General features: G+C 30.3%; 1 protein-coding gene and 1 pseudogene across 2 annotated transcripts; one reads left to right on the forward strand and one right to left on the reverse strand.

The window, feature by feature from the left end:
• Positions 1 to 2,450: 2,450 nt before the first annotated feature.
• Positions 2,451 to 3,269, forward strand: LOC112794202 (17.4 kDa class III heat shock protein-like; annotated as a pseudogene).
• A 9,176-nt stretch (positions 3,270 to 12,445) lies between these two features.
• Positions 12,446 to 15,692, reverse strand: LOC112796301 (uncharacterized). 2 transcript variants are annotated; one of them, XM_025838680.3, is made up of 8 exons: positions 15,263 to 15,692; positions 14,764 to 14,994; positions 14,525 to 14,635; positions 14,287 to 14,355; positions 14,035 to 14,166; positions 13,427 to 13,504; positions 13,130 to 13,270; positions 12,446 to 13,007 (listed from the first exon to the last, which is right to left on the reverse strand). In XM_025838680.3, exons 2-8 carry the CDS (start codon positions 14,959 to 14,961, stop codon positions 12,819 to 12,821), a joined length of 918 nt encoding a protein of 305 aa, XP_025694465.1. In that variant the 5' UTR covers positions 14,962 to 14,994; positions 15,263 to 15,692; the 3' UTR covers positions 12,446 to 12,818. The 2 variants fall into 2 exon arrangements, with proteins under 2 accessions (XP_025694465.1, XP_072091171.1); XM_072235070.1 differs by lacking the exon at positions 15,263 to 15,692 and having other exon boundaries at positions 14,764 to 15,102.
• Positions 15,693 to 18,676: the final 2,984 nt, after the last annotated feature.

An 18,676-nucleotide genomic window follows, 5' to 3' on the forward strand; every position in this document is an offset into this window, starting at 1 on the left:
TATCACTGACCTTTTCTTCTGCAGACATTTTAATCTCTAAGAATTGGAAAATACATTTATGTCTCTGACCCTTCGAAAACACAGACAAATTTACCCCTCTGTTAAAGTGACTCCGTTAGACCTGACGGAAAAGTTTGACGTGGCTCTCGTGGCGCTGACCTGGCCGTTACGGGAGCACACGTGGCATGTAACTTTTCAAAATAGGACATATTAGTCTTCTCAGACCAAAACGTGTAGCTTTTCAAAACAGGACATATTAATCCTCCCACACCAAAACGACGCCGTTGTTTTTATGCTGGCATTGTGCATTGTATTCTTTGTACCTGATTTCTTTTATGTAAATAACTATTGGATTTGCACCCCCCAATTAGAACCTTCTGTATATCATCTTTGCTTATGACATTCTCCCAGATCGTACCATGAGCTATCAAAAACTCTTCATAAAAACATAAAGTTGTATTTTTATAAGGTCAAATGCGATATCAAACCAACCAGACTTTAGCACAAAATTTTGAGAATTGAGGCAATAAAAGGTGAGAACCATGGTGGCCATCATAGAATTTTGAGAATTGAGACAAAACCAGAGAAGGTTATATATTGAGAGAACAATAAAAGGTGAATACAATTTGATACAATAGATCTTTTTTACACCAACAAAACTATAACCAATCAATCAATTACAACTCAGTTACTAATCTCTGTTAACAATTTCTAACAAACCCACAAAAGAAGAATTTGATTTGAGAAGACTAATACAATTTCTTCCTCAACAAATTATCAAATGCCAAAGACTAATACAGTGCAACCACTCAAAGTAGAATTTGACCAATATCAAGCTTCACCAATTGACAGAAACAAACATCAAAAGCTACCAGAGCTATTTCAAAAAGTTTGAACCAAATGTTTAACCACCTTAAAACAAAGTAAAAAAAGAAGCTAAGTTGAACTTAATCAACAGTTGTAGAAGCTATACCAAAAATATGAAACTTTGAAATGGAACATGGAATTATAGTTGAAACTTCACACTCCTGAAGGAGCAATCAGAATTTCTGGTTGAACTGATGTCCGATTTGAGCCCAGAATGATAGCCTTCCACGACCCAGGCCCAAAAGGCTAGCGGCACCGATGAATAAACCTTCGTTGTCGTGACCACACCCGGTGCCACGTGCACAACCCTCCTCCTTCGAAATGTGAGGATTTCGGCGGAGAAATCGCCGAATGTGAAGGAACCGTCGTCGTAGGTGACCTAATACTGGCAGACCTTGTTCCGGTTGCATCCGTAGAGTCAAGGCGATGGCAGAGAGGGTTATCAAACAACATAGCTTTTAGTGTCAAGCACCATGTACACGTACCTGGCTGGGGTTCCAACCCCGAGGCGTGTGAAGTACTCGCCACTTCCTTAAGCTAGACCCGAGATGATTCAGCTGCTGAAACCCAAACCGGATCTAGGAGAAAGGGGCCTGGCATAGGTCCAGTTGGTAGCTGCGGTAATGGAGGTCAGGGCGTGAACCCTGGCGGCATCTCGTTGGAGCCTTAGGTTGAAGAGCTGGTTAGAGGCTGAGGAAGGAGTTGGAGGTGGCTGAGGACAGTGACCCTCTTCACACACTCCATTGTTTATGTGAATTCGAAGGATTAAGGCTAAAAAATTTGAAAGATTCGGAGTCTGGGTGAAATGGCGTCGTTTTGGTATGGGAAGACTAATATGTCCTATTTTGAAAAATTACATGTTTTGGTCTAAGAAGACTAATATGTCCTGTTTTGAAAAGTGACATGCCACGTGTGCTCCGTACCAAGTCAGCGCCACGAGAACTACGTCAAACTTTTCCGTCGAATTCAACGGAGTCACTTTAACGGAGAGTTAAATTTGCCCACATTTTAAAAAGGTGAAGGATATAAATATATTTTTCAATTCTTAGAGACTAAAATGTCCGCAAAAAAAATCATGACCTAATTATCCTTTACTCTACTATTAAAATGGGTGACATGAATACATGATCAGCTGAAAGGGATAGCGAAGGCAAATTCTTTTTAAGATTAAGACACATATAATAAAATGAGAAAGTTTAGGGGGCCAACACTTTTATTGAAATCTGACCAGAACTTAACCATCAAAAGGAAAATGAGAAATTCTATACCGTTAGATGTCATCTCACACCATTAAAAATGTTGATGATGGCTAATTGATGGCTATACATCACAATTTTTGCTAGTCCCCTAGCATTCCTAAAAAAATACGAAGCACAATCGAGCTCCACGTGTACCGAGATATCCAAACAATCCTTCCAGTTCCAGAATGTTTGGTTTACCACTCTCGAACTTTTCTTACTCTTTTCCACTTTTTCATGATCTCATTATATAAAACAATAAACTCGTCTAAAAACTTTCGAACTTTCAGAGAGCGCAAGAAGAACCCACATAAAAATTCATGTTCGGAGTGATAATTTGTAAAGATGGCGAGTATTGTTGACTCATTCAATCTGTTCAATTTACCAGAGACAATGGAAAAAATCTTGTTCCCTTCTTCTCATCATAGCCATAACTACACTCGAGAGGGCAGGATAGTTTCAAACATTCCAGTGGATATTTTGGACAATTCCAAAGAGTATGTGTTCTTCATGGATGTTCCGGGTCTCTCCAAATCTGAAATTCAGGTACTTATTTCTGCCACTACAGCTAATATATGTCATTGATTTCTTAAGAGGCGTTAATAATGAAATGTTAGTCAGATTTGGATAAATTAAAAAGTTGATGCTACTGTTTTTGCAACTTTTAAAAATTAAAAGTATTTTAAAATTTTTTATATAATTTTATATATTAATTAATATTTAAATTTAATTTTTATATTCATATTATTATAATGTTTTAATTTTAAAAAATTATTTTATCAAATGTATTTATTGTTGTTTGTTCTAAATAAATATTATTTTTAATTTTAATTTATTAAATACAAATTTTATAATTTTAAAAAATTAGTTGAAAAATAAAAATTTTACCAAACACAACTATGCAGGTAATAGTGGAAGACGAGAACGTACTTGTTATTAGGAGCAACGGGAAAAAGAAAACGTGAAGACGGTGATGATGAAGGCTGCAAGTACCTGAGGCTGGAGAGGAGAGCACCACACAAATTGCAAAGGAAGTTCCGTCTGCCTGAGAATGCTAACCCCTCCGTCATTATAGCCAAGTGTGAGAACGAGATTCTTACGGTTACTGTTGAGAAACACCCTCCACCACCGAAATCTAAAACAGTTGAAATTGCCATTGCTTGAACAATAGGTTTGTTGAGTTGGCAGTGACGCTATTTATGTAGTGGTTTCCACGTGATGAAAATGTTAATGAAATTTTCTAAGTCTAATCAATTCATTTTAGAGTTAACGATACAAAAAGTTTTGATATGACATGAAAAATTGGTATTGTGCTTCATGTGTGCTAACGATGCTACCAAGCATCAATGTAAAATCAGAATAATGCAATTAGTCTATTTTAGTATTTTTTTTGCTCTTTTTGGACTCGTGTTTCTTTCGGGCAGGTTTTTCCTGTGTCCTGTGACTCTCATCACCATCGTCTTTCATTAGATGCACATACTCTTTGTAACTTGCAAATGGAGATGCCTTTTCACTCTTGCGTTTTTGTTTTTGTTTGAGCTTTCTTTTGTCGTCGTTGTCATCGTCATCAACATCAATGGCATCCTCAGCCTCTCCTCCTGACATATCCGATGGTATATCTTCATTTATATCGGTAGCACCAATCAAGTCATCGTCTTCCTCTTCAGCGACACTGAGTAAATCATCATAATCATAACTGTCCGGTTCAGCAGTATCCAAAGAGATTCTCGATCTTTTCATTATCGCTCTCATCCCCGCCTTCAACCTCCTCGTCATCATCAAAGAAGTCAGCATCCTCCTCATCAGCTGACTTCTTTTTATTCTTCTTCGGTTTAGAACTCATTTTGTTTGTATAGAATTTGTGGAAGATGAGATCTTCTGGGGGAACATCTTCTTCGGCGAGTGAAAGAATTTCTTTGCCAAGCAAGTGGTTGTTAATGTCCATCTGCAAAACGAAGTTCAGAAGTTTTATCGGAGAGAAACTGTAGGAGATACGGAATCAACTTAGGTAGTCACCGTAATATTATCAGCTTGTTTTTTGGGTACGGTGCTAGGTTCATTATCAGTTTCTTTTATAACATCTTCAAAGTGTTCAAGTTCGTCATCAATAGATTCATTCTGCAACACCATCTTCCTAAAAGACAAAATATTTTGAGGAAGGCGTAAGAAAAAATAGTTTTCAGCTTTTACAACAACATAGAAAAAGCAAGTTATAAAATCACTTTTTATACTAGTTGATACTGTCTTCAAATTAGAATGTTGACCGGATAATTCAATTGCTGTAATTATCAGCATCAAACACACAATGGAGGAATGTCTGATCTTGAAGCATTTGATACAAGTCACTAAAAATTTTCTCACTAGCAACTAGTCCAATTTAAATGTAATAAATAAAAATGGCATACACCAAAAAACAACTAGCCTTACCATAGAGGTGGTCTGGCTTTAAGGAGTTCAGACAGAAGAAAAAGGCATGCACAGAAATGCAACCTGAAGCCAAAATAAATAAATAAATAAATAAAAATAGAAATGGAAATAAAAGAAAAAAAATCAAAAACTTGATTCATGTTACTCTATATATTAAGAGAAATAGATGAAAAGGCAGTTCAATGATTACCTGCAATAGACGTTTAGAAAATGCAGCCACACGCTTTGAATTTACATCTCTTTTCATTGCTCTTAGAACAAGTCTAACTAACATTTCTGCCTCAAATCAAGGTAGTTAGAACTTAGAAATACAGACAAGTTAAGAATTACAGAGGTATAATAAATAAAACAAGAAAAAGATGTTTAATTGCCTTGGAAGCAGAAGTTTAAAGTACAATGCACCGTAAAATCGATCACTGGCTATCTGATTCTTGCAGGCTTTCAAATATACTTAACAACTGGAAAAGAATTGGGGTTTGAACATCAACAATGTCATCAACTTCAGTGCTTGACACATAAGGAAATGCCCTATTCACTCCCTGCAAGAAAATCAAGCAGAAATTTGATTGCTGCTTGCACTTGAGATTAATACCTAAAGATTTCTGATGTGAATATATTTCTTATTCAATTTTACCTTTTTCGTAACAATGTAGCGAAAATGTATATTGTCAAATTTTTTTTTTTTTTGTTTTTTGGTGTGTCGGGGGAAGGTCTCTATGAAAACCAATAACACTTGTTTCCTTGGTAAAACTGGTACCTTAAACAGCGCAAAATAAACATCTATTAGACGTTTTGCCACTTTTGGTCCATCTCCTTTATTTGTTAGACGGATTTGGCTTAAGATGTTAACCTGAAACATAGTCAAGAAAAATCAATCAGGCTCATAGTCAAACAATTACCATTTCTGGATGGATTTGTGGAGTCAAAGTTTTTTAAATTGAAAAATTGAAGGACTAACTTATGATACCATAGAAAAGTGATTTCAAAAGATTAAGTCTTGCAATACAGAATATTGTAGTTAAACATAATAAACACAAAAATAAAATAAGTCTGAAATGTTATACTAAAGTCAGGAATGGTTAGCAATAAGTTTCAAAACATGATAGGACAGACAAAAAGTAAAACTTGTGCTTCTTTGAATCTAAGGGAAATATTAAATTATATGCAGAAAACACTAACATTGGCTAATGGAGTTTTCAGTTTCGACTATTTCGGCTCCTGGGCGACGAATATGTGGAACTCATGTTTGACATTCATGGAAGAATCATGGTGGAACAAGTGACGGAGCTCTCCGTCGAGGTTGGTGATATTGGTGGTGGTGGTTTTGTACACTCGAGTTCATGTTACGAAATGTCATAACAAGTTACAAATACAAAACATAAGCGAGACATAAACAATTGTTACCTTGCAGCCATAGAATACATGAAAATCCATCGGTCAGGTGGACACCACTGAAAAAATCTCTGGTATATCAAGGACATTAACAGCGAACTGCAACCGACGATGTCTGTGGTGCCTCAGTGTGCTGGAGAGCACAGCGAATGATATGTCCAAGAGGTCTAGCACCGAGCAGCCGCTTCATCAACTCTCACGTCTCCGTGCCATACCACCTGAAGAAGTCACGGAAGCACTCCCAACTGGGTCCCCATGTGCGCGTAGCCCAAAGTAGTACACCATGTCCTATAGGTGATAGTGGTCTCACCCCACGACAGATGGAACGTATGGGTCTTCGGACGTCATTGCTTCACGAATGCCATGATTAGGAAGTTGTCAAAAGTAAAATTTTTGAGAGGTATCGTGTCGCCGAATCCAGCCTCCCTCAAATATGGGACGATAGCGTCAAGTGAAGGAAGCATGTGTGACACTCGTCGGGGCAGGAGTAGGCGAGGTCTCTGACAAAAAAAATATTTTTCAATTATTAAAAATTAAAAATTTGTATAGGTCCATCAACATATCAAACTGTTTTGGCTAATATGTACTTTCTTAACTAGGGGTGATAACATGTACCGTATCCGTGGGTACCCAACCCGACCCCACCCGATCAGGTAGGGTTGTCAACCCAATCCGCAGCGGGTAGGATAGGGTGCGGGTTGGGTTCTCGTGCGGGTCGGAGTAGGGTGCAGGTTAAGCCTCAACCCTACCCGACCAACCCGCACCCTATATATGTATATGTTATATATTTATATAAAAATATGTTTTAAGTGGATATTGAATAAAAATCTTCTCACTAAATGTAAAAGATCCTTAGCCACTAAAAAAGTTCATTAATTAATAATTTAATATTTTTTTTTACATAAAATTCAGTTTTATTTAAATTATCATGAAATTATATAATAATTTTGCATCTTTTTGTAACTTGCGGGTTGAGAACAGGTAGGGTTAGGGTTGGGATATTCTCAACCCGCGGATAGAGTAAAGTTGAGTTTATATAAAAATCTCAACCCGCGAGTAGGGTTAGGGTTGGCTTCAAACCCTACCCTACCCTACCCATTGCCACTCCTATTCTCAACTAATACACACAGTCTCATTGCCTTACGTGAAATTAAAACATTCAATAAAGTAATCAATAATCTAACTATCAAACTTTGACTTTACTTAATAATCTAGTTATCAAACTTCGATAATTACTAACTAAATTAATAAATTAAGAAACATCTGATCAATAAACTAGACTCGATGATTGAAAAATATCTACCCCAATATTTAAACTCTAAATTAATAATTATATAGTTAACAACTTAATTAACAAAAAATGATAACCACATTCTTAGAATTATTAATTTCTATCAGTGACCTATTTCTAATGATACAAATTGTATTATAGTTTGTGGCAATTACCCTAACCATGCATATACATATATGGAATTACATAAAACTCAAGATAATAGAACTAATCGCAAAGTTGGCTGCCCCAATGTAGTGCCATGTCGCATTCTGCCTGTTGATGTCCTGATTACGTGCATCTGCACGCGATCTTCGCATTACTCGATAATATGGTCAGAAAGGGGTAAAAGAGAGGAGAAAGTTGTCGAAAGGTTCAGATTGGGATCCAGAACCTCGTTGTAAACGACATTTATATACAGGCGTCCTTCAACCTTATCTCGCTTATAGTGTAAATGAGATGTACACGTGTCACACGCACATGTATTATCTCGTTTACACTATAAATGAGATAAGATTGAGGGATGAATTTCGATAATAATTTTTATAATTATTTATTTTAGTAATTAAAATATTTATTTAATTTATTTAAATAAAAAACCTAGTAAAAATAGAGTTAAAATAATAAATTTAAGTAATATTAGAAAGAAAGAAAATCAAATTTGACTATTTTTTCCTACTACTTGATGTTTTCATTGTCTGCGGTTGCAATGTTTATATAACACAAATGCTTGATTTGCATTAATTACATTTTTATTTCGACCAAAAAATCAACATTTTTATTCCATTTGATCACACATTAATTATATATATATATATATATAGAAGATTTGATGATTTTCTTTTTATTTGTCTCACATTAATTTCATATTAATATGAGATATCGGTAATGTTAAGAAGAAGAAAAAAATCTAAATTTATCTTATTTAATATTTATTAATTATAACTATAATTAATAAATATTAAATATAACTATAATTAATAAATATTAAATAAAATAAATTTAAATTATTTTAACTGATTTTTTGTTTTTTAAATATTATTGTTGAAATATTATTACTTTATTATATTTAGTTTATTTGACTCATATAATCAGATAATAGGATTTTTTCCGTTTTTATTTGGTCCAAAATAATATAATATTTTCTATTGCATTTTATCATACATTATGACATTAATTATTTTAACTGGCATAATAAGAATAAAAATAGAAATAGCATTCGGACAAGTAGAGGCAATTTTTTGCTTTACACAATTTCGCGTTTTTTTTTTAACTTAAAATGCTACATGTTTCATTATTATTAGCGAATAAAGAAATGTTAGGGGCTAATATTTTTGTTAAATTTTCATCAGCATTTAACTATTAAATAAAAATTGAATGAATCTATACTATTAAATGTAATTTCACACCATTAAAATATTATTAATGACTAATTGATAACTAAAAAGTACAAAATCTACTAGTTTTTTAAACTTTTTTCTACGGTAATCCGTTTCTGTAAATACCCATCTAACCCTTACTAATAATTAAATAATACTTTAAAGTTTATATTCATATATAAATTAAAATAAAAATATAAAATCTATAGATAAATTAACACTCTAATGTACTTTATATAAGCAAAAAATGTTCGATTGGCACCACTTCAGTGTATGTCACAATTCGAAACTAATTTAAGACTCCAATGTACATCATCATAATAGTTAAATATATGCAACGCAATGCACCTCTTATAAAAGTGAAAATCTCATTGATTAATTAGTTAATTCCTTGCATCTTGATTTTCGAGGAGCATCGATTTTGGAATAGCTTGGAGTTAGCTTAGTCAGTGCCAATTCTTCCATTACATTTATTTTAAATTTATCGAGTTTGTTACCCCCTTTTTCTTTTTATTCTCCTAATTATGTTACCCCTTGTTCACGAGGGAAGTGTATCCTCTCCAGTGAAAAAAGATGGTGTTAATTGTGATCTTTTATTTTTTAATGTTTTTTCTCATATTTTTTATCCCACTTATAAAATTAATGATAAAAGATCACACTTCATTTTCTCAAGTATTAAAAAAATTAAAAAAATCAATTTCCTGTTCATGACTACACCCTTCATTAAACTTATAGAAAATGAAATAGCATAATTCTTTGATAAACATAAGTTGTAGTTACAGAGCAAATGATAGTAGAACTTCTAGAAAATGAAATAGCATAATACTTTTATAGTCACGCCTACATTCAACGTACAACTTCTAATTTATGATGAGAATAAGATTCGGTTGCACAAACAAACACTATCAAAAACATTCACTTATTATTCCGTGAAAAAGAAAAGAGAGAAGAGTAATAAAAATACAGCACAATAATTTGAAAGCAAATTAAGCAAGACTGAAATTGAATTACGAATTAACACAATTTGAGGGGAACAAAGTACAGAGTAAAAAAAGATACAGCAATTATTGCCGCTTTTATATTTTAATGTAGAGGTTGCTGTTTGAGGAACTGTAACTGTATTTTCACATTTTGCTCAAATTCGCTTATAAATTCATAGTTGCTGTTCTGGCTTTTTTGGACGTAATGATATTTAAAATAGAATTCATTAGGGAGCCAATGGAATATTTATAGTATATAATAAGCTATTTATTTGGAGTAATATGAATTAAAAATGAACATACATTGTAAAATATTATTAATTTCTCAAACACAATAAACCCATACTATCCAGAATAACCATCTGGATACTAGGGATAATAAATATCTGATATCCTACTGAATTAAACATCTCTAAATCTCCATTGTACACATTGTACAAATACTCTATTGACTTTCTATACTTCCTCTTTAAAATATTATTTTATTCAGATAATTAACCCCGTAAGCAACTATTTCTTAATTGTTATCAATTTTCAGTGAATAGATTTGCATTTGTTAGCAAGTATACAAAATTTGCGTGATTGCTAATGTCATTTTCATTCTAATACTCCTTCAACCTTCTTATGACCAAAATAAACCTTGATGTAATTCTTGTACCTTGTGATTAATTGGGAGTACTTGTAATATTTATTTTTGGTACATTAATAGCAAACAAATTTAAATTTAAGAAGAACTTTTGCTTATTCAAATTAGAATAAATTATCGTTTTTGTCCTCAACGTTTAGGGTAAGTTCTAAAGTTGTGCCTAACGTTTCAATCGTCCTATTTAAGTCCTTAACGTTTTAAAATTGACTCAATGTTGTCCTGTCGTTAAGGATTTGTTAACAGAATTGACGGTGGGACAAAATTAAAACGATTTTGAAACGTTAGGGACTTAAATAGGACAAAAACGTTGAGGACAAAAACGATATATAGAAATAAATTTTAATTTTATCTTTTAATAATAACAATTTTTTATTATACAAAGTATTCAATTATTTTTTAATTACATCTAAGTAAATTATACTAAATCATATTACTTTTATTGTAAATAAATTATTTTTTAATTTTACTCTTAAAGATTTTTATTTATCATGAAATTTTTGTAAAATGACTAGTATATAAACTTGCAGAAAAGGAACAAAAAATATATATATACAATAAAATATAAATTATACCTTTTGTCCCTCTAATATATTAAAATTCTTTAAAATTATAAAAAAATAAATTTATTTAAAATGAAAGTAATGTAATTAAGTGTAATTTACTTAGATGTAATTAAAAAATAATTGAATACTATATACAGTAAAAAATTAATATTATTGAAAGATAAAATTAAATTAAAATTTATTTTTATATATCATTTTTGTCTCCAACGTTTTCGTCCTATTTAAGTCCCTAATGTTTCAAAATCGTCTCAATTTTGTCCCGCTGTCAATTCTGTCAACGGATTCTTAACGGTAGGACAACATTGAGTTAATTTTAAAATGTTAGGGACTTAAATAGAACGATTAAAATGTTAGGGATAATTTTAATACTTACCCCAAATATTAAGGACAAAAACAATACTTTACTCTTCAAACTATTATCTACATTAAGAAATGGGCAGCATAGTGCCGGTATCCAGTATCCACACCTATAAACAAGTAAAATATGTTATGAAATTTAACACACAAATTCTGAGTAGAGATGGTTATGATGATCTAATGTGCTTATATAAAATTAGAGAAATAGATAATGTCATCCTTATTCTAATAATATCTTTATTTTTTTTGCAAATTCATGCAAATATAGATAAAAAAAATTACGAATTTATTTGCGTGAATTTTTAAGAAATTTTTTTTTTGAATTATATTTTTTTAAAAAATCTTTTAAAAAAGTAAAAGTAATTTTATATTTAAATATCTCATATAAATTTTTTTGTCTATTAGTTATATTTGGATATAACAATATAAAAATAGTTATTTATTTATTATGTAAAAAATATTTTTTTAAAAAATTTTTAAAAAAATATAAATTATAACTTTTCAAAAAAAATATTTTTTTAGTATTTTTATTTTTACTATTAAAAATTTATCAAATACGTTAAAAATATAAAAAAAATTATTAAAAAAAATTTTCATCAAATTAATAGTACCTAAAGAAGCACCGCTCATGATATAACATTATTAAAAATAGGAGTGCCCATATCAATATCATTACATTAAAGTTAGTCTTGTTCTCAGATGATTATTATGATTTGTTGTTTACACTTTAAGCAATTTACATTCCTTTACTTGTTTTAACTTCTATTTTTCATCCTAATCTGTACTGATTATTATGATTTGTTGTTTACACTTTAAGCAATTTATATTCCTTTACTTGTTTTAAGACAATTTTTTTATTTGTTGTATCTGTATGTCAGACATATCTTAGATACGGTATTCGTCGACACACGTATTTTTTGTGTCCAATCGTATCTTAATAAAAAAATAAAAAAATATTCTTCAAACTCGTTTAAACACACCTAAATATCATCACATGTCAATACATTTTTTAACCTTATTTTTAACATGTATTCTTGAAATAAATTTAAAAATAATATATATTATTAATTATTAAAACAAAATATTTTAAATACTTTATATAATTAAAAAAGATATTAAAAATAATTAAAAAAATATAATTTATATTTTAATATTAGTAAAACACCAAAATATCATTATAATTTATCTAAAAAATACTTTATATTTTATATAAATATCGTGTCTTATAAGATTTTTAAATTCATATGTCGGCATATCTCTTCATGGTGTCGTACCATATCCGTACATCATATATCCTAATCAATCATGTTTCAACACAATTATAAGGGAATTCAATATAGAAGACACTATAAACTAATTTTTTGAGAGAAAAGAATTCTAAAAATAAGGAGTAAGGGGGATAAAAAGGAAAACAAACCTTTGGAGAACATCATAAGCTCATAGCCCTCACTATACACCCACCCTCAACATCAAAACTGACTCATTAAGATACATGAATAGAGCAAAATTCTTGACTGTAAAATGAAACATTCCAATTGACAAGTGGTCACTTAAAGTTCTCATTTTGATTGCTTCTCTATGATCCTTCCTCTTGGCTATCACAGGCTCATTGTACATGTAACAAACTGGTGTTGAAATGCCTGCAGTTCTTCAACAATCTAGAGAAATGCAGTGTAAGGCTGTAAGCTTTTGTGACTTGCTAAAGTTCAGACTTGGCTCCTTTTGTTCCCTTCTTTGAACTTGTTTTCTTTGCCCTCCACCACTGTCTTAAGCGATTGGAAACTCGGTCTGCATGTTTCTTCAGCGTCACAGTCGTATCTGTGATTCCTTTTCTGATCGTTTGTTTCCAGTCACTTTTCCCCTTTTCCTTTTCTCTCAGAACTTTTCCCTACAATATGCAGATTTCTCGATTGGTCAGCAATTGTATGACATTTTAATCAAGTGTATGTTGCCATGAATAAAATAAAGGTACATGCCATTTTTAAAGCAATATGAAAAAAGAGAAAGTACCAATTTTCCAGGAAAAGCAGCATCGCCATCATCCTCATCTTCATCTTCCTCTTCCTCTTCGGCATCTTCATCACCAAGGTTTTTCATGTTCATTAAATCATCCCTTGAGTACATTTTCATGCCAGGTGCTCCTGGCATGCCCTGGTGCAGAATTAGATAAGTGAGGACATAAGGCTATACCGCTAAAGAACTAACAGAATGCATCGAGCTAAATAAAGGACAAAGATAACCCTCCTCCTAAGATATAGCGATATACAATAAATCGTCAAAGATATATAACATGAACAAGGGAAATACCTCCATAGATTTTAGTAGCTTTTCCATTTCAGCCTCCTTATCAGACTTAGCAACAAAAGCTTCACCAGGGATTCTGTCCTACAGAACAGAAAGGATACTCTGATTAGAGATGAAGTAGCTTTACAAAACATCAAACAATAATGGCAAGAGCATATTACACATCACACATTATGACAATATCATTGCATGAAAGAGAATCATAGTTCCCAAACTATTTACTTCAAAGAATGGATATTTCATTTGGTTGGGATTATGGAATTTGGAACCTAAGGTGTAAGGTGTGGGTAAAGTGTTGTTGATAAAAAAGTGAACTGAGAATTGCATGAAAATAAACCATGGACATGAAAAAAAAAATCTTGATTTCTCATCAAGGGTTACACTTTACACTTTAATCTAGGGCAGACTATCAGCTATAAGGAAATACTCCAGCTGTTCTAATGTTCTATAACCAGTAATCCCATAAGCTAGATTGAACTAGCAACATAGTTGGCATCGCTCTATAAGCACATAACTACATTAATCGAAACAAAAGCGCATAGTTGGTTTTTGAAAGCAATAAGTAAACAATAAATATAAAACTCAAAGCCTCAATTTCAGATTGCCACTACCTTAGGGACAGGGGGTGGTTTGGTGCTGCATGCTTTAGTAAGGTCTCTACAGAGATATTTGTACAATGAATCAGCATCAGGCTTGGAACTATATAGATATTCAGCAACATCTGTATCCGAATACCCTATAACCTGAAAATTTGAAAATAATTCATCATAAACTTTTCCATTTCAGAACCAAAAGAAAATAAGGTGTGCAATTCATTGGCAACAAACAAATGCACCGAGCGAAAATCACACAAAGTTCCATACCTCCTGACATGCTCGCTCGATTGTCTTGCACTCAGAATTGCACTGTCCTTCAGAGTCATGCTCAACTAACTGATAAACAATAAAAGGAAGTTGCAGAATCAATGTGCAGGTATTAAAACAAAAGCAATGTAACCACCAAAACTCTTGCTTTATTGTTATTCAATCCAAAACCCAAAAAAGATTGCATGAACCACACACAATCATCAAATAAATGCAAAAATTGAACCACCATTCTTACCTCAAGCCTATCTTCTTTCTCCACAATATCAAAGCGCAATATCCAATCCGCTTCTACCTTCTTAAGATTACAAACGTTCTCTGTTATCTCAATGATCTCATACTCCGAGATCTAGCATCCCAAAAACACACACAAAATTATAATAAGTCCAAACAAGAACAGAACAATCTTACCAATAAAACACACTGACAGAAACACAATGAATCAATTGAAAGACATAGAAAAACAGAAAAGAAAACCTTTTTGGGAGCGATCTCAGCTTGCTTGTTCTTCACCTGCTGGTGCAACTGCTTAGCGAGAATCTCACAAACTTGGCACTTTATGTACGGAATGTCCTCTTTCCTAGCAAGCCCTGCGGGTTTTTTGAAACACTCTGAGAGTGGCAACCATGCTGAAGCCACCACTGAAACAAACACAAACCAAAACAATGTCTTCATCTTCCTCAACAGGCGCTGTTCTAGAACCCCCACCTGTACAGGAAATTAAAATCTTAAAAAGGTGGGAATTTTCCACGGAACTTGACAGAATAACTGAACTAACCGATAAAAACCCAAAACCTTGCTTCTTTTCCTAAGCATAAAAATAAAATTTTTAGCGCATGTGATTGGTCCAGAGAAGCATAGCAAATGTGGGTCCCATTTTTCCACCAATAAGGTGCAAGGAAACACGTAGTTCTACATCATTAATCCAATATTAAAAATCTAAAATTTCCCCAGAAAAGATTTAAAAAATGTCCACCTTCTTTTACACGTTGGAGTGATGGAGTCAATGCAAAACTAAACCGTCACCAAAACGAAGATGATTCTCCTCTGACGCGACGGTGCTGCCTAGGACGCGACGATTCTCCTCGGGTTGGGTCGGGCACGCGACGACCACGGTCTTCTCGGGTGGGTCAGGAGCGCGACGACGGTGCTGCGGTAACCTTGAGAGTGAGAGGGGGAAACAGTGAGAAGGGGGAGGAGGGTGGCGGACGGCGGTGAAGAGAATATGTGAAAGGGTTTAGGTTTTGCTGAAAAGTAGGATTGGCAGCAGTACTCATACCCGATCCGCCCTATCCGGTTGGGGCGGGTAATCACTCAACCTGGTGTATCCGTCCTTACTTCTTACCCGCTCCGGGAGGTATATATAAAAGATATAAACATCTTTTGTGGAATTAGAGTTTCTTGCCGCGTTTATAAATTCAGAGTTTAATTTTAATATTATAAAATGTTTTATATTTTTATTTTTATTTTTATCTTTATCTTTATAGTATCTTTATAGTAATATAAATAGGGAACTCATATATATGCTTATACATTGAATTTAGAAATTTATTTGCTTAGGAGTCATCATTAGAATTTTTTTAAAATTATATTTATAAATTATAAATTATTATTTTTTTATGTTGTTACTCTTTAATTTTAAGTTATTTGTTTAAGTTGTTTTGTTTTGTTGTTATTTTTTAAATTTTAAGTTATTTTACTTAATTAGTTATTTTTTAAATTTTAAGTTATTTGCATAGTTGTTATTTTTTAATTTTAAGTTATTTATATATTATTCTTTTAAATTATAAATTATTATTTATTTAAGTTGTTATTTTTTAATTTTAAACTATGTATTCATAAATTAAAATTTTTAAAAAATTAATTTAAATTTAGTTTAATAAATAAATCATTAGTAATCTAACAAGTTTCTTGCGTTAGTTTTATATTTATCAATTATAAATTATTATATGATAATGAATATAAATAAAATTCGTTGATTAATTTTAAAATTTTATTTATAAATTATAATTTATTATTTATTTAGGTTATTATTTTTAAAATTTTAAATATATTTTCTTAGATTGTTAGATATTTGATTTTTAATATTATTAAATAATTAAAAAAATCGCTGATGTGCTCTCATACATTGAGTTTGAGAATTTATTTGCTTAGGTATCGTCTATAAAAATTTTTAGAATTATATTTATAAATTATAACTTATTATTTACTTAAGTTTTAACTTTTTAATTTTAAGTTATTTGCTTATTAAGTTGTTTTATTTGAGTTGTTATTTTTTAAATTTTAGGTTATTTTACTTACATAGTTATCTTTTAAATTTGTTTATACTTTTTAAATAAAATTAGTTTTATATTTGTCCATTATAAAACTAATTCAAAATACATCAATAACTGGTACTCAAAGTTATAAGACATGTACAGCACAACAATTTAAATACATCAATCTTTTTTTAACATATATTTAAAATCTAAATTTTTTAACTTTTTTCAATGACTGATATTCACAGAATTGAAGAAATCAATCCTACAGTTAATAATTTGTGTGTACGTATACGAGAGATAAGGTTATAGACACTATAAAGCTACAAAAATTCTCCATTACCATAGTTAATTGAGATGGTTTGGCTCGATAAATACGTGAGTTTTCTACCAATTTTTTAAATAATATTAAATTTATATTATTCATATTTTAAATTTTTTTGTTCATCCTCATTTAATTATTTTTTAATTTTTGTTTATCAATTCTAAGGAGGAAAATACACTCTTCAGTTAAGAAGGCTCTTATCAAATAAGATATTTTGGTATTGGATTCAATATGGGTAACTCAAGACTACACATCATGAGTACATGGTTAATTTAAACTAACATACCAATTAGATTTATTTTTGTGAGTTTTGACACCCTCAATACTCATGGATTCGAGTACACCTATTTGGTTGATAAGTTTATTGTTTTAGAAAAAGTATAATTCATTGATAAATTTATTTATTTTATTGATAATTTCGGTTGCATTTTTTTCTTAACAAACTTAATGATAACAACTTTTTTTTATTTTAATTCATTGTAAATGTTATTAGATATCTTGCTGGAATTGAAAATAAGAGGATTTTTGAAAAGGATGACAAGTTTATCAACTACAATATTATTAAATTAGAGATTGATGATGGGTAATCATATATTTGTTTTTTATAAATCTAGAAATTTTGATATTGACTTTATTAAAAATTTATGTATTTGAATTTATTTCAAAAATTTATTCTCATCTTTTTAGATTGTTATTTCAACTTATTTTGTTATGACTTTTTTAATATTAAACTTATTTTTTTTTTCACTTAAAGAATTTTAATTTGTTAAAAAAATTTTGTTATCGGTGAATAGATATTTTTTTTATCTTTTTATGTAAAATGTTATCATTGACATGTTAATATTAAAATATAAATAATAAGCATAATTTACAAAAAAAAGTATTCTTTATGTTTGATTTTTATGAATTTAAAATGATTAATTAATTATTAATTTTTTTAAATTGTGTTTGAAATCTTAACTTAATTGTTAATTTTTAAATTTTAAAAATATAAAATATATAGTTTGATACTATTTTATTAGTCGTTAGTTTTTATTTTAACTTAATTGTTAATTTTTAAATTTTAAAAATATAAAATATGTATATAATTTGATACTATTTTATTGATAGTTAGTTTTTAAATTGTAATGGTATGTTAATATTAAAAATATAAATAATAGGCATAATTTACAAAAAAAATATTTTTTACGTCGTTTGATTTTCATGAATTTAAAATGATTAATTAACTAATTTTAATTTTTTTTAAATTGTGTTTAAAATTTTAACCTAATTGTTAATTTTTAAATTTTAAAAATTTAAATTTTTTATCATTATAATAATACAAATGGGGAGCTCTTATGCTGATGTGGCGCTCATACATTGAGTTTGGGAATTTATTTATTTATGTGTCGTCATTAAAAAATTTTAAAATTTTATTTATAAATTATAAATTATAAATTATTATTTGCTTAGGTTGTTACTTTTTAAATTTTAAATTACGCTTTCTTAATTTGTTATGTATTTAATTTTTAATATTGTTGAACTAATTATTTGCTTAGATGTCGTCACTATAAATTTTTAAAAATTATAAATTATTATTTATTTAGGTTGCTATTTTTTAATTTTAATTTATTTGCATATTACTCTTCTTGAATTCTTAAAATTTTATTTATAAATTATAAAATATTATTTTCTTAGATTGCTAATTTTTTAAATTTTAAGTTGTTTTGTTTAGGTGGTTATTTTTTAAAGTTTAAGTCATTTGTTTAGGTTGTTACTTTTTAAATTTTAAGTTATTTACATAATACTCTTTTAAATTATAAATTAT

This window comes from Arachis hypogaea, chromosome 4 (assembly GCF_003086295.3).
Source record: "Arachis hypogaea cultivar Tifrunner chromosome 4, arahy.Tifrunner.gnm2.J5K5, whole genome shotgun sequence".
In the NCBI taxonomy this organism is placed as follows: domain Eukaryota; kingdom Viridiplantae; phylum Streptophyta; class Magnoliopsida; order Fabales; family Fabaceae; genus Arachis; species Arachis hypogaea.